Source organism: Notechis scutatus, chromosome 2, assembly GCF_049901735.1.
Source record: "Notechis scutatus isolate UNSWTSFEM ecotype Mainland chromosome 2, rNotScu1.2, whole genome shotgun sequence".
NCBI lineage: Eukaryota > Metazoa > Chordata > Lepidosauria > Squamata > Elapidae > Notechis > Notechis scutatus.
The window spans coordinates 47,412,819-47,427,039 of NC_142010.1; the positions used below are offsets into that span (position 1 = coordinate 47,412,819).

The 14,221-nt window shown below is 35.2% G+C and overlaps 1 protein-coding gene across 6 annotated transcripts in view; it reads right to left on the minus strand.

Moving 5' to 3' along the window:
* The window catches only part of SLC6A6 (solute carrier family 6 member 6), a 50,788-nt gene that overhangs the window by 31,800 nt on the left and 4,767 nt on the right, over positions 1-14,221 (minus strand). For 2 of the 6 annotated variants that reach the window (XM_026678360.2, XM_087954663.1), the window contains exons 2-3: positions 9,500-9,535; positions 4,304-4,369 (exon numbers count right to left, since the gene is read on the minus strand). The exons of 2 other annotated variants lie outside the window; for them this stretch is intronic. In XM_026678360.2, coding sequence (XP_026534145.1) covers positions 4,304-4,358 — 55 coding nt within the window. In that variant the 5' untranslated portion in view covers positions 4,359-4,369; positions 9,500-9,535. The remainder of the gene's footprint in view (positions 1-4,303; positions 4,370-9,499; positions 9,536-14,221) is intronic. 2 more of the 6 variants (XM_026678367.2, XM_087954664.1) reach the window with 1 other exon arrangement.

The window sequence follows — 14,221 nt, forward strand, 5'->3', positions numbered from 1 at the left end:
TGTTTTCCCTTCAATTATCTAGAAATAAAATATAATTTGTGTCGCACTTTTAACATTCATGCAATAAGTCTAATAAGGACAGCAACCATTAGCTGTTCTAAGTATTCATTAAAATGACAAAGAATTAAAATAAGGGAATAAATTAAGAGGTCAATCCACTACAAATAGGATTGTTATGTTGCTGATCACAGTAAAAAATACAATTAATACTGAGCTCATATGCTTTCTAGAGAAAAGATTCTGGGCTCTGCCCTGGCATTTCCAAGTACAGTACTGCTGCTTTTAAAAAAAAAATAGTATATCAAACAGCAAGACAAGTTACCAGAAGGATGGGAACATAGAGTGAAAAAGACCATAATGTTTCTACAGAGAACATGCTACAAATTATATAAGCCTGCTGTTACAAAAGCTGACATGGGACTACTTGTCCTTTTCCAAACAAAAGAAATAATAGCTATGATCATTGATATTCTCAGCAAACCAGAATTTCAACAAAATGGCAACACTGATATGGGGACACCATGACACAAACTCTGTGCTTCCATACTTACATCCCAACATTTGACCCAACTAAATGATGTAATTTAACAATTTGTCTCCCTCAGATGCCTACTGCTAACTGCTATCTTTTGCTGATATCTTGTTTTCTTTATCGTTTATAGCGGGGGTTCCCAAGCTTGCAAACTTTAAGACTTGTGGACTTCAGTCTTAAAGTTGCCAAGTTTGGAGACCTCTGGTTTATAGTGTACATTATACATACTGGTAAATATGATCCATATACCCATATAATGATCTATGCCTCTTCTAGTACTCATTGAAGAATTTATCTGAAGATGTCTAGAATGAAAGACATGTTCTTACCTTCTACAGCTTTATTCAGATGTTGTTAAAATACTGTATCTACCTGTGTCTTAAATTTTATGTACTAATAAATAAAACTTTTTCACAAGACAGTATTTAAGATTGCAAATGACTGGCAATTTCTTTTGTGTTTTGCTTGAAAGTCTTTCCTGACTTATTTTTAGTCTTGCCAATTATCTCTCTGTTCCAATATAGCTTGGCTAACTAAATTATTCCAGGTAGTTAATTAACTGGTCTTTTGTAAAATGTCTGGAGTTCTCAACAATCAAACTATCCTTGTCCCATTGATTTTTCTTTTAATAAAGGAAGTACAAGGTATACCAATCCAAATTAAGATTGCAAAACAGAGTGGGAAGTTCAATCTTATTTTGCAGAATTCACTCATTATTTCAATGCACAGGAGAAACCTTAAGCTTCCTCTTCTAAATATAAATCACAGGGGCAGCTAAACTTGCTTATATTATGTGTGGTCTGCAATTTAACTCTGAATTGCCTAGTATATTTCACTGATGTAGATATGCCTTTAATCACCAAATAATAATCCTTCATACATCACAGAACTATAAAATTAAGAGACCACAAGGATTGCCTAATCCAATTTTCTACCAATCTTTTACCATGTAGAAGAAATGGTATTCATGAAAGGTGGCTATTCAGCCACTTCTTAAACCTTCAGAAATGGAGAAGTCATTCATAGAAAGATATTTCTACTGTATATCTCAAGCACAAGAAACTACAGTAAGAGCCAGGATAGAGTTCAAAAGCAGTACAGGTTTATTCCATGCAACCTCTACCAGAATCTGAAGAGTCAAGGCAAATAAGAGTCAACAGACATTAAGGGGGTTGGAGACTGTAAGACTCCAGACTGATAATCTATTTGACCCTGCCCTCAGGCTTAGATTGGTCATCTCCTACAGTATATAATTTACCATCAAGAAATTCTTCTTTATATTTAAGAATTTAAATTTTCTATATAGTTCTCTGTATATTTAAACACTAAAACAACAGAATAACATAGAATAACAGGGTTGGAAGGAACCTTGGAGGTCTTATAGTCCAACCCTCTGCTAGAGCAGAAGATTTTATACCACTCCAGACAAATGGCTGCCCAGCCTTTTTTCTCAAAACCTCCAGTGAAGGAGCACCCAAAGCCTCTGGAGACAAATTGTTCCATTGATTGTTTTCACTGTCAGGAGCAATTTTTAGCACAATATAACTAATAAAACTTTGACAACAAATAAAAAGGCTAGGTTTTTCTTTAAATGTTTTAAATTTCGGAAGAGTAACAGGAAATACTAGTTATCTGATAAACCTTTTGTTTCCTTGGTGAAATAAAAATATCAGTTATTTCAGATTACTATGTTCTGCAAATTGAAGTATATTTTTAAAGGGCAATTTATCCTTTGTTTTCAACAATGGTGGAAACTCTACTAATACTACTAAGATTCATCTTAATATTATTTCAATTTTTCTTTTTCCAGTTCCAGCTGAGTTCAGATAATGATTTTGCCATCATTATTTATATTTAGTTAGTGTTAATTGCACACGGGCAATTTGCACTCAGTAAGCATGCAGTTAATTTCCAGAGTATACAAAGCAACAGTTTGTACAAAATCCCTCTGCTATTGTACTTGAGAATGTACATTACTAGGAAATGGAAATGTCTATAGTTTCTTAACTGTTTTGTTATACAGTAGGAGTAAGAGCTGCATTTTTCAAGCAACATTTTATATAAATGAAAAACTGGAATTAAAATCTTAGACACTAATATTTTATGCGCATACAAATAAACCAATTTTCTTACATAATATAGAGCTTGAAAGAAAGGCAGAAGAGGAATAGGAGACAGACAGTTATGTGAAATAAACACAGTTTTTGTGGGGTTTCCTGTTGCTTTCCAGCAAGCCAAAGTACTATCAATTCACATTTAAAAGGAAAAGTATGCATATTTTGATCGTATTCTTATAGGAAAAATAAATCTGGAAAAATTATATGATTACTGTAAAACTAGCTTCTAACAGGAATGAAAAATACTAAAACAAGTAATACCAAAACAATATAGAAAAGAAGTATGAAATATATATCAAATGTAACTATCTCATGAACTAAAATCTTCCAGATTTCCTACAGTTCACATATAGAAATCTGTAAGAAATATCAAAGATGCTTTCTTATGAAGAAAGGATAAAGACTGTAATTTCATTATTAAGCTAATTAAGTGTCACACAGTCTGCTCATATGAAATTCTATATTCTAAGCCTCAGATCCTAAAATAATTTGTAAAATAATCCCGTGCATAGAAATAAATTTCTGAGTAATTCACACTTTTATCACAGAGCTAAAGATAATAGTTGCAATTGTGCTCAATGATTATTCCACCACAAAAACTAGATGGACTGAAAGAGTACTTTCTACTTTAAAAATCATTTATAAGCATTAATTTTGGCAGGAAATTAAAAAAACAAAGCATAAAATAATTAGGCAGATTATCAGAAACAAACTCCCATCTTTCATTAATAGTGTATCCTATGAAATACTTCGAACTGGTGTCTGGATTAAAATATAGGTAACTAAATATTGATTAATCTCTAAATAATGAAATAGGCCATTTACCAAAAGAAAAATGCTATGTTTTTAATTGTGGAATTCAGAACAATCGAGTTAAGTTTGTTCTAGAACAAGAACAGTAGGTTCTTGATGACAGTTTTAGATAGAACTGAGGGTGGAAAAGAGATGTATTGCACCAACTTTGTGCTAACAGTTCTGATACCCACAGATCTGGTTGTATCTGCATATTAATACATGTTGCAAAAGATGTCTTCCAAATGTTTTCTTGGCTACACTAGATCCTTCTAGCAGTGGATATATTTGCTTGCTTGGATAAATCGAATCTTCATAGAGTTGTATCTTCATTTTTGTACTTGTTTAAAAAAATTGGGGGTGGGTGGGTTAATGTTAATTCCTCAAAAAAGACAACAAAAAAGTTTCTAATTTCTTCTTCTTTGCCCAAGAAAAATACGTTCTCATGCAAATATGTTTTTAAGAATTGTGAGCAAGCAATTCAAAACAAGTTAGTCAATTTTAAATCGAAATAGTCATTTGCCTGAAGGACTTTTTATTGCACCCTGTATCTGTACATTTGAATAGCAAAAATGGCTATATTCTTTATACACACAGTAAAATTATGAGAGCCTGCAAAGGTAGATAATGACAGATCAGTGTGTAGTGTGATTATGGTGGAACATTTCTAAGAGCTGAGAACTGGTCCTGCCAATATAGCACATTTTGGAAAAACACAAAAACTACTTAAAATGTTTATGGAAAACATTCCTAAATTACCCAAATACATAACACAAGCAAGGTCTCAAGCTTTCTGCATCAGCATGCCTCCACCCCCCACCCCCCCCGAATTTCACAAGCACCCCACCTTAGCTGCACTCACCAGTCAGAACGTCTATCCCCTCCTCAATGTGGATTGGCAGGGCTGGTTCCTCCATAGGGTAAGACACTGATAGAAAGTAATGAATGTTGGTAGTATTGGTTGCAGCAAATGAACACAGAAAGATGGATCCTTCTGAGCATTGCAATTAAAAATAATATTGGTGATGACAATGAGCAATCAATTTCCTCCCTATGGAGTTGCACCTTAAGAGATACTGCACTCCAGAACTAACTCTGATGAGTCTTTCCTTATAAAAATGCAATCCTGAGGACGCTACTTCTGTCAGGAGCTAAAGGCTTCAGTATACATGGACCCAATTGAAGATTAATAGGGATACAGAGCTTTCTTAAAATTAATTATTACAAAACAAAATGCCCAGAGTCACTTTGATAGTGGAAATGGCAGCATTTAAGTTTAATAAATAAATAAAATAACATAAGCTCTATATTTTCTCAAGATATTTTATGAAACATAAACATTTTAACAAGCCTAAAAGTTGACAACATCCCTGTGTAGTTTTCCAAAGTCATTTATTCCTTGCTTAAAAATGTATGTGATAGCAGTTAAAAAGGAGCCAAAGAACTAAATCATTTATATTGAAGAGACTATGAGCAGGAATATCTATGTGAAATATTACCCTATATGGGTTGTGCACATATACAGAACTAACCATTGACATTTCATTAACGCAAGGTACCACAGCAGTAATTTTGATGTACTGTATTGTTTTCAGTCCAAAGATTATCCATACATGGGTTGCATAAATTGAGTCTTTATACTGTTTTTTTGTTTGCTGATGCATTACTTCTTATTCACCCATTATTGTTATTAACAATAACAGATGTGTATGTAGAATATATCTGCCCTGCATTGCTTTCAATGAAATGAGATGTGCTTCTAACATGTGTATCTAAATGCAAATAGGTGAGATGTAGTAAATTATATTAATATATTAATGCATATCCATTTCAACATAATAGGCTGATATGGACTTAACACTTGAGACTTGCTTGTGATAGCTCTCTTCCATGATTTGTTAGCTAAACTGGGTCTTTTGGCTTATGTAACCTCTACATATCCAAGGCATCCTGCCTTGGAGATTAGAGAACCCTTGTAGGTCTGCAGATGAGTTTTAAAAATGTGCCATTTGGGATGTTGGGTTCAAGGATACTGTACTATGACTCTTTTTAAAAATAAAGATGACCTACTCCAGGGCTAAACATATATTCCACAGAATCCTACAGTTCCATGAGGATGGGTTTTCATGAGAGACTAAGTGCAAAAAAAAATTTTTTTTACTCAAATATAGCCCTGTTCTTTATTACTAGACTTTTGATCAAAACTCTAGTAATAAGGAACAGGGCTATATTTGAGTAAAAAAATTCTAGAAATTTTTAAACTATCGCACTACAACTTGCAAATATTTGAAAGCTGCTACTCTATTCTGCCTGCTAAACTGAAGATCCTAAAGAAAGGAATGGGCTGAGCAACATATGTGTCTGCTAGACATGTACTGCCTTTCACAGTAGTTTTGTTGTACATCACCCAGAATCACTTGCTTGTGAATGGACCATATAAATGAGACAAATACAAATAAATAAATAAATATCCCTAAAACTGAAGTTTCCATCTTCTATAATGATAATTTCCAAGGTGTTTTGAAGGAAGTAAGCATGTGAAAATATAAAAGCCTTTTAAGTCCCAGGTTTGTGGTCGAGAGTGTGTATGTGTATAAAAGATATTAAGAAAAGCCAGCACAATATTTCAGCATCTCTCAAGGGCCTCATAGAAAGCAGAAAAGTAGACTACAACTTTTCTTTTTCCTGCCAGCTTTGTTACTTGGCATACTTCTATATAATACCCTTCCATCTGAGAGCAGGCCCTATGAGGATTTCATTTGTCTCTTATAAAATAATTTTAAAACTCTGCCTCTGAATCATAGTAATAATTGGAAGAAGTCATGCCCAGTCTGAGTCAGTACATCAAGACATCCAACATGGACCAAGGGACTAAGTTTCTATTTTAACTTTGCAACTGATTTCCTTGAATTTGCTGACCTAGTCTTATTATGTTGATGTCAGTAAATATAAGGCATATGAAATGGATTTATCACTGCTTCCTTTGGATAAATATTCTCTTTCTCAGCCTACTCTAAATTAGTCTAATTAAAGAGTATGTGTTCCAGGCAGGTGAGAGGAGGAAGTTTAAAAAAAACCAAAAAACTATTGTGCTCAGTTACGTTGGATTTGCCCTTTCCATACTTCTTTAATGGCAGTGTGATCTAAGGAAGCAAATCCAAGTTAAATTCAAGAAAATTTGTCTGTGCAAACACCCTATCCACCGTACAAGAATAGATTGTGCACACTGCTGATGTTAATTATCTACATTCTAAAATTCTTACTAAGGTTACTAAGAAAATCAGCCAGTTCACTTTCCAGACCACCTAGGAATTGTGACTAGCCTATCTCGAAGGAGAGAGGACACTTTTCTTCCACCAAGATGTAAGAAACAGTCCTAATAATGTACTGGCTCCGTGAGAATTGCTATGTACCAAAGGCTTTGGGTACAGAACTTGGCATATACAGTCCTCTCCTCCTCCTTTCTCAGCTTTGCAAAGTCTATTATCCAGACTGACAAAGTTAGATCTGAATTATAGGAGAGCTCATTTCTCCATTGCAGTCTGTTCAAAAACCAGTGGATTTGTACAAGAGCCTTTTTACATCATTCCACAAGCCAATGAAACAAAATGAACAAATACAGAAACTCTCCCCCTGTGTTCCTTCATTTGTAAGTGCCAACACTTTCATTAAAAACTTAATGATAGGGAGCAAAATTACTTTTTAAATTTATATCATGAGGCCAGTGCTGTTGAGAAAAAAACATTCCTCTCACTCATATTAAGGGAAATGGTATAAAATGGTAGAGATACACTATTTTGGCTTTTAACCCCTCCCTTCCTCCCTTCGGTTCAGTACTATCACTAATAGTTTAGTGGTTGCTTTGCGCACTACACACTAGTGCTATGCACACTACCTCTGTGTGGAAACTCCCTTGAAATGGTGTCAAATGAAGGCAGAAGTTGCCTCTGCATATTCCAGAAAATGGCAGTAGATGGAAAACCAGAGCAGTAAACAAGGGCACAAAACAGCTTCTGTCATCCAGTTCTGTAGTTTGGCTAACAGTGGACTAGGTGTACATTTAATCCATGGTATGACAGAGCAGAGCTAGGGAAGAAAACCCCATTTTTGTATTATAAAATTTTATTTTGTATAATACCTAGAGAATACATTGTACGGACATTTTATCATTATGAACAACAAATGCGTAATCAATAATATAAAAAAGATGAAAGCTCCTGCAAAAGGAGAAAGCCCTCCCTTACTACTTCTCCCATTGCATGAATCTCCAAAACCCAAACAAACTGCCAGGTTGAAGGAAGTTTGAAAATACCTTTCTGCAAAACTGGTAGTAGCCAGCACAGTGATAATTAAACATAAGTGTGCACTCTACAAGTTGCTTTTATTCTTAAGTCAAGTAAAATTTTAGCTCCACAAAAGCAAAGAACCATGTTACTGAGAAGCGTTTTGAATGATTTGTTATGGAAATGTATGTTACCAAACTTGCTAATGAATTAATTAAAGAAAATGAAAAGCAACAAAATTGTTTCTGAGCTTGCCATTATGTGAGGCATGGTGCACATACAGAATATGATATAAAACAAGAGCATCTATACCACAATTGCTGTCATAATTTTTGTTTCCAAAGCCAATTTACCTTTATCAAAGGAAAATATTTAAACTTAAACGAGAAATCTTTCCATGATTGAAGTACATATGATCCATTTCCAAATACATGGCTTTTAAGTTTGAATGCAAAACGGATTCCCAATAAGTATATGAACATATTAAATTGTTCATGGGGAAGGACAAAATACCATGGGTTCACCTACACATATATAGGCTCCCATGAAGAAAACGCTTCACAACCTGTCAAAATGTACAAGTAAGCCAAAACTGGCAAACAAGCGTGTTAACTCCTTTCTGGTATCCCACATTGATTTTTGTGTCATATCTTTTATATTCCAAGCCACAAATCAAAGACAGCCTGTTCTGTTTATCGATAGGGTCATTTGGGGAGCTTTTTCATCTGAAGATCAAGATAAATTGCCTTAAATAAATATATGTTTACCACAGCTTGGTGTTTTGTTTTCTCTAGGTGCAATGCAAAATAAGCCACTGAACCGCTCTCTAGCACAACCTTGTGGTGAAAACATTACCTGTTTACACATCATGAAGTCCTACCTTCAGCTTGCCAGATGTTAAGCTATGTTATGGTGCCTGTTAACTGTGAATCAACAGGCTGAGTATAGTTTACTGGGTGTATCTATTTAGGGAGGCTGCTAAATGTTGATATATATATATATATATTCATATAACACAGTAAATTATAGAAGGAGCTGTGGAGTATTACTTGAAGTCTTATCCATATAAGGAATCTTGCAAATAGAGCAGAACCTAAAAAAACAAAGTATATCTTAGCCAAAGATTGGAAGTAGGAAATTCTATGCTGGCTTGTTCTATTACTACTGAATAATGACTTGTAGTGCAATCTTGAGAAAGTTTGTTAAGAATTAAGTTCTACTGAAGTAAGTATGTTTAGCATTTCAGCACAACCTTATCATGTTGGTTCAGAGTTTACTGGGCCCTCCAAACAAATAAATGGGGCACACAGGATTGTAATTTTAGGCAAGAAACACATACACCCACTTGTTAATGCGAGGTATGGTAAGCTGGTTATCTACAGACGTAAAAATGTTGTGGAAATTATGTGCAAGTTATGAGTGATTTGCACCTACTTTCTGATTATGATTCAGTCTAGGTACAAAGGCATGAAAATGACTGGACTTTGACTAGGCAACATGTTCTAATCCTTATCTGAGATCTGAAAATACTGTTTCAGCTGCATATCATGGGTGTGTATGTTGGGGATATGGATTTTATTATAGAATAGAATAGAATTCTTTATTGGCCAAGTGTGACTGGACACACAAGGAATTTGTTTTGGTGCAAATGCTCACAGTATTCTATTCTATTCTATTCTATTCTGTTATCTTTCTATGAGAAGATGATGATCTGGATTCTGAATATTTAAGCCTATATTACAATGTTTTTATTAACAAGCATAAAAAACACTTACATGAAGAGGTGTATCTCCAGAAAGGATTTTCTCTTCCTGTTTCAGAAAAAGAAAAAAATAAAAATAAAACAAAACAGAACAAAACAAAACAAAACAAAACAGAAAAGGCCAAAGCAACGCAACGCAACGCAAAGCAAAGCAAAGCAAAACAAAACAAAGCAAAGCAAAGAAAAATGATGCAAATGTGGGGAAAACAAATGAAGATCCTTTGGGCATAAGTGAGAAACAGTTTAAGGAACAGTTAGAGCTACAGGCTGTAATGCCATATTTTTCACTAATGTCCTACGTTAATGTAATATGCCAGCATGAAATTCTGAAAAGCTGCTTCAAAATTAAATTGATTTCAAGGTGAAATCTGTGAGTGAACATTATTTCCAATACTGTACTACCTAACATGATAGAAGACTTTGTTCCCTTGTTTTCTTTATTTTTACAAGCTTTTTTCTAGAATGGAAAGATTAGAATACAGGAAGCTATCTTATTCCAGGTTAATTCATCCATTTCATTTAGGAGTATCGATTTGTGACTGATAGTGGACTGATAGAGCCTCTTTAGTGTTAAAAGAGTTTTTTCATAGCACCATCTGTCTGACTGCAGGTACAGAGTTTGGCTTTTATCCCCTGCTCAAGTACAGATAGTCCTCAAGTTACAACAGTTCATTTAGTGACCATTCAAAGACAACAGCACTGAAAAAAGTGACATGACCATTTTTCACACTTTTAACCGTTGCAGCATCCTCCTGGTAACATGATTTTATGGTCTCTTTTTGCGACCTTCTGACAAGCAAAGTCAGTGGGGGAACTAGATTCACTTATGAACTGCAGTGATTCACTTAACAACTGTGGCAAGAAAGGTCATAAAATGGGGGGAAATTCACTTAACATCTGTCTCACTTAGTAAGATAAAATTTTGGGCTCAATTGTAAGTTGAGGACTACCAGTATTACTTAAAAATTAAACGCTAAGATATTTACAGCTTCTTTCTGGTTTACTGGGATCTATGAATAAAGGTTTCAATCTCTTGTCAGGGGTCCAATTTGAATAAATTATCCTCCTGTTTGGTCTGTCGAATGAATACCTCTTCAATTCGACCTCTCCTACATTACCAATTCTAGAGGATTAAGACAGAAAAATTAAAAGTTTACCTGAAAGACAGAGACTAGCATAAGAGATTGCTTTCAAAGTTTACATATATTTATTTCTCAAGAATTCTGTAGGCTAATAAAATATTTTTTACTTTGATCTCTTACATTCCATAGTTCTGTTACTTACGTATGAGTCTACCTTTTCCAGGATGGCTTCCAAAGCCCATGATCGTTGAGAAAGTATAAGGACAGCAGGTACAAAATCCTATATTTCTAAACACTGCTCCTATCTGTTCCTATCACTTTTAAACTATTCCCAGTGTGTCTCATAGTCACACAACCACATTTTATGACTCTTTTGCTGAAAACTACCACTTCTAGTTTTCGGCAAAATCATAATCATACTCATAGCAAACTAGTGGTTTGCTTAACAATTGCATCGTTCACTTAATGATCATGGATTTGCTTAATAACTGTGGTCTCTTCACGACCAACACAAAAAAGATCGTAGAGTTGGGTCAATCACATGACTAACTAGCTTTATAACTGTCACAACTTATGACCATTATGGGTAGGTTCCGTTAAAGTCATACATCAAGGATTACCTATACCTAGATAAACCACTGAATAATGTTATGCTACAAGGATACTGAAAGAACAACAAATTTGTTGTCCTTCATTTCCATTTCCATTTCCTATAAACTATGCCTTCAAGATGAGTCACGGTTGTGATTCTCAGAATTTTTCAGTCAATATACTACTTTAAATTTTATGTGAAGCTGATGTCCTGTATATATTTTAAATGAGCATACCACAGTACTGCTTTCAAATCTTTCTGTTTCTCCAAATGCCATTTAATATTTACCACATAGGATATCATACCAAAGGAAAATAAATTAAGAAACAAAATAATTTAATTATAAATTAAAAATAATTTAAACCAAAAGTAGTTGAAACTGTAGTTCTCTTCTCATAAAACTGTCAATTCAAGTTGCAAACAATGGATAACCAAAAAGATAAAATTCCTACCTTGTATACTTACAAGTTACTTAAGAGAATCATGTATCTTGTCATCATTACAAGAGTTTCCAATTTTATTTAACACGATGCTTATTGCTTATTTCTGGCACAAATATGTATGTTAAAGAATAAAATTCAGCAGCAGTCCATAATAGCAAGAATAAAATTGACCAAAACTTGAACTATCAAGAGGTGCTACATGAACATTATTACTATCACTTTATGTTGTTCCCTTTGCATTATAATCTAGCCTAGAATTATTTCTAACTACTTATGCCCTATTAACAAACAACTACTCAATAAATCTGGCAGCTATGAAGCTAGTTATATATGATCAATGGATAGGTATAAAGTTTATTCATGAGCTCAAATGTGAGTTGAAATCATAACTTACTTATACATACTGAAACAAACATGTTAAAAAGTTGTGATATGTAGTTACTTACCAAACACATCTAAATAATATAAACAGTAACCAAAATATCTTTACAATCCCCAAGGCATGACACAACTTTTGAGCAACCCCTAATGTTTGGAAATTGAAAGTTGAAAAATTTGACACACCCTAAATAAATCTCTGAGCTAATTCACAATATTAAGACTATGCCTATGACTGAGAGAACAAATAAATGAAGTGTAATAAATGCACTGCCGATATTGTAACAGAATTTTTACAAGATAACCCTGGATGTTTCATAATTGTTCGTTGAGGATATATACATGTACACAAGCTAAAGGAAAGTGTAAGCTTCTTATATGAATAATCCCAATCATGATCTAAAGATCCTTCCCATGCTACCTTTATTATAGGAATAGATGGTTCATTTCTACAATGCTCCTAGTTCAAGAACCGTGAACAACTTGGCATAATGAACAGAAGTAATTAACTCTAAATTTGTGTAGTGGTCAATAGACCTAACTCTTTTACTTGTATTTTCTAAAAGCTAAGCAGCACTTGGGAGAATTGTGAACGAAGCCTTTATGTCTCTGATCACCTCCAAGGAATGAAAACGCTGTGCTTCCTGTTTTTGGCTGAGTAACTGCCATAAATGTTATGCCAATATTATGAAGAATGATGACTATAGCTATAATTGAACTATCTGAGTAAATGAGCCAGCCCTGTATTTTCTGTTCCAGTTGTTTTTCCACTTCACTCCCCTTTCTTCAACCCTTTGAGTTACGTTCCTTGCCTTTGACCTATGGTTTTATCCAAAGTTCATGCTCCTGCCTTCTTCTTCTCTTCTTTCCTCTAACTCTTCCCTTCTTATTATCTTCTTCTAACACAGCATGAGATAAGAGAGTAAAAAGAAGTACATAGTGACATCAGCAGGCATTGTCTCAGGTTTCTTTGTGCCATTCTTTAAGAGTACAGAGAATTCTGATTCAAGGGCTGGGATTGGTATAATGGTTGCTGATGTCACAAACACATTGATTTTTTTTCCACCCGCAAGCAATCTGGTTCTAAATAGAAACCATGGCGCATTGGCGTGTAACTCTTCTTGGCAAGGCTTAAGATTCCCAAGCCAAACTATTATCTTGCCCTCGTTTTCTTGATTGATTGAATTTATTTGCTGCCCATTTTGCTTTGAAGAAACTCTGGGCAGCTTACATCATTAAAAAAAAACCTTCAAAATAATCAACAATAAATATTCCTAACCCTATGACAATATCATCAAAATAAAATAGACACAGGATGGGGAAGGGGAGAGTCGGATCTGGGGGCAGGAGGGAGGGGTTGTGGGATTAGCTTTGAATTAATCAACCGCCTCCAGTGGGATGCTCCCCCAGTGGGACTCCCAGGCCATCTGGCAGAACCAGGTCTTGAGGCTCTTGCTGAAGGTCAGAAGGATGGGAGCTGATCTCACCTCAGGAGGTAATATTCCCCCAAAGGGCAGGAGCCACTGGCACAGAAGATCCTTCTCCTGGACCCCACCAGCAGAAATTCTTTGACTAATGGGATCCGCAGGGTGCCCCTCCTGCCAGTGTGGATGGGGCAGGCAAGTCCCATTAGGGTGAGATGGTTCCTCAGGTAACCTGGATCCATGCCAGGAAGGACTTTAAAATCTCAAGCCTGGTGGTAAGCAATTCAGGAAAAGACTAGAGTACTTTTCTAAATTCAGGGCGGGAATATCTTTCTCAGGCATATTATCCCCAAATCCAGGGCCCGATTTTGCTGCTCCTTTCCAACCAAAACTAATAGGGTAGGCAGAGTCAAGCACATATTTAACACAGGCACCCAAGTAATCACAATAGTGGAAATGATAATGTGCATGATGTCATAAAACAAATCTTGCCCTTTTGTGCTAGCAACCTGGCACTGAACACACAGTTGTAAGTCAAGTGGTTTATGTTTAGATGTCATCATACACATTTCATCGCTTGTTCTCCCACCCCCTAGTGCAGGGGTGTCAAACTCATCATGTGATGTATTGGGATTTTCCCCCTTTGCTAAACCAGATGGGGGCATGGCCAGCGCGTGATGCATCCAGGCCATGGGCCTGGAGTTTGACAGCCCTGCCCTAGTGGATGTCCATGCATTCCTACTGTGATTTATTGTATTGATAGATTATGTGCTATAAGTGGATGTCAACTCTAACCGTAGATAGATTATCTCTATG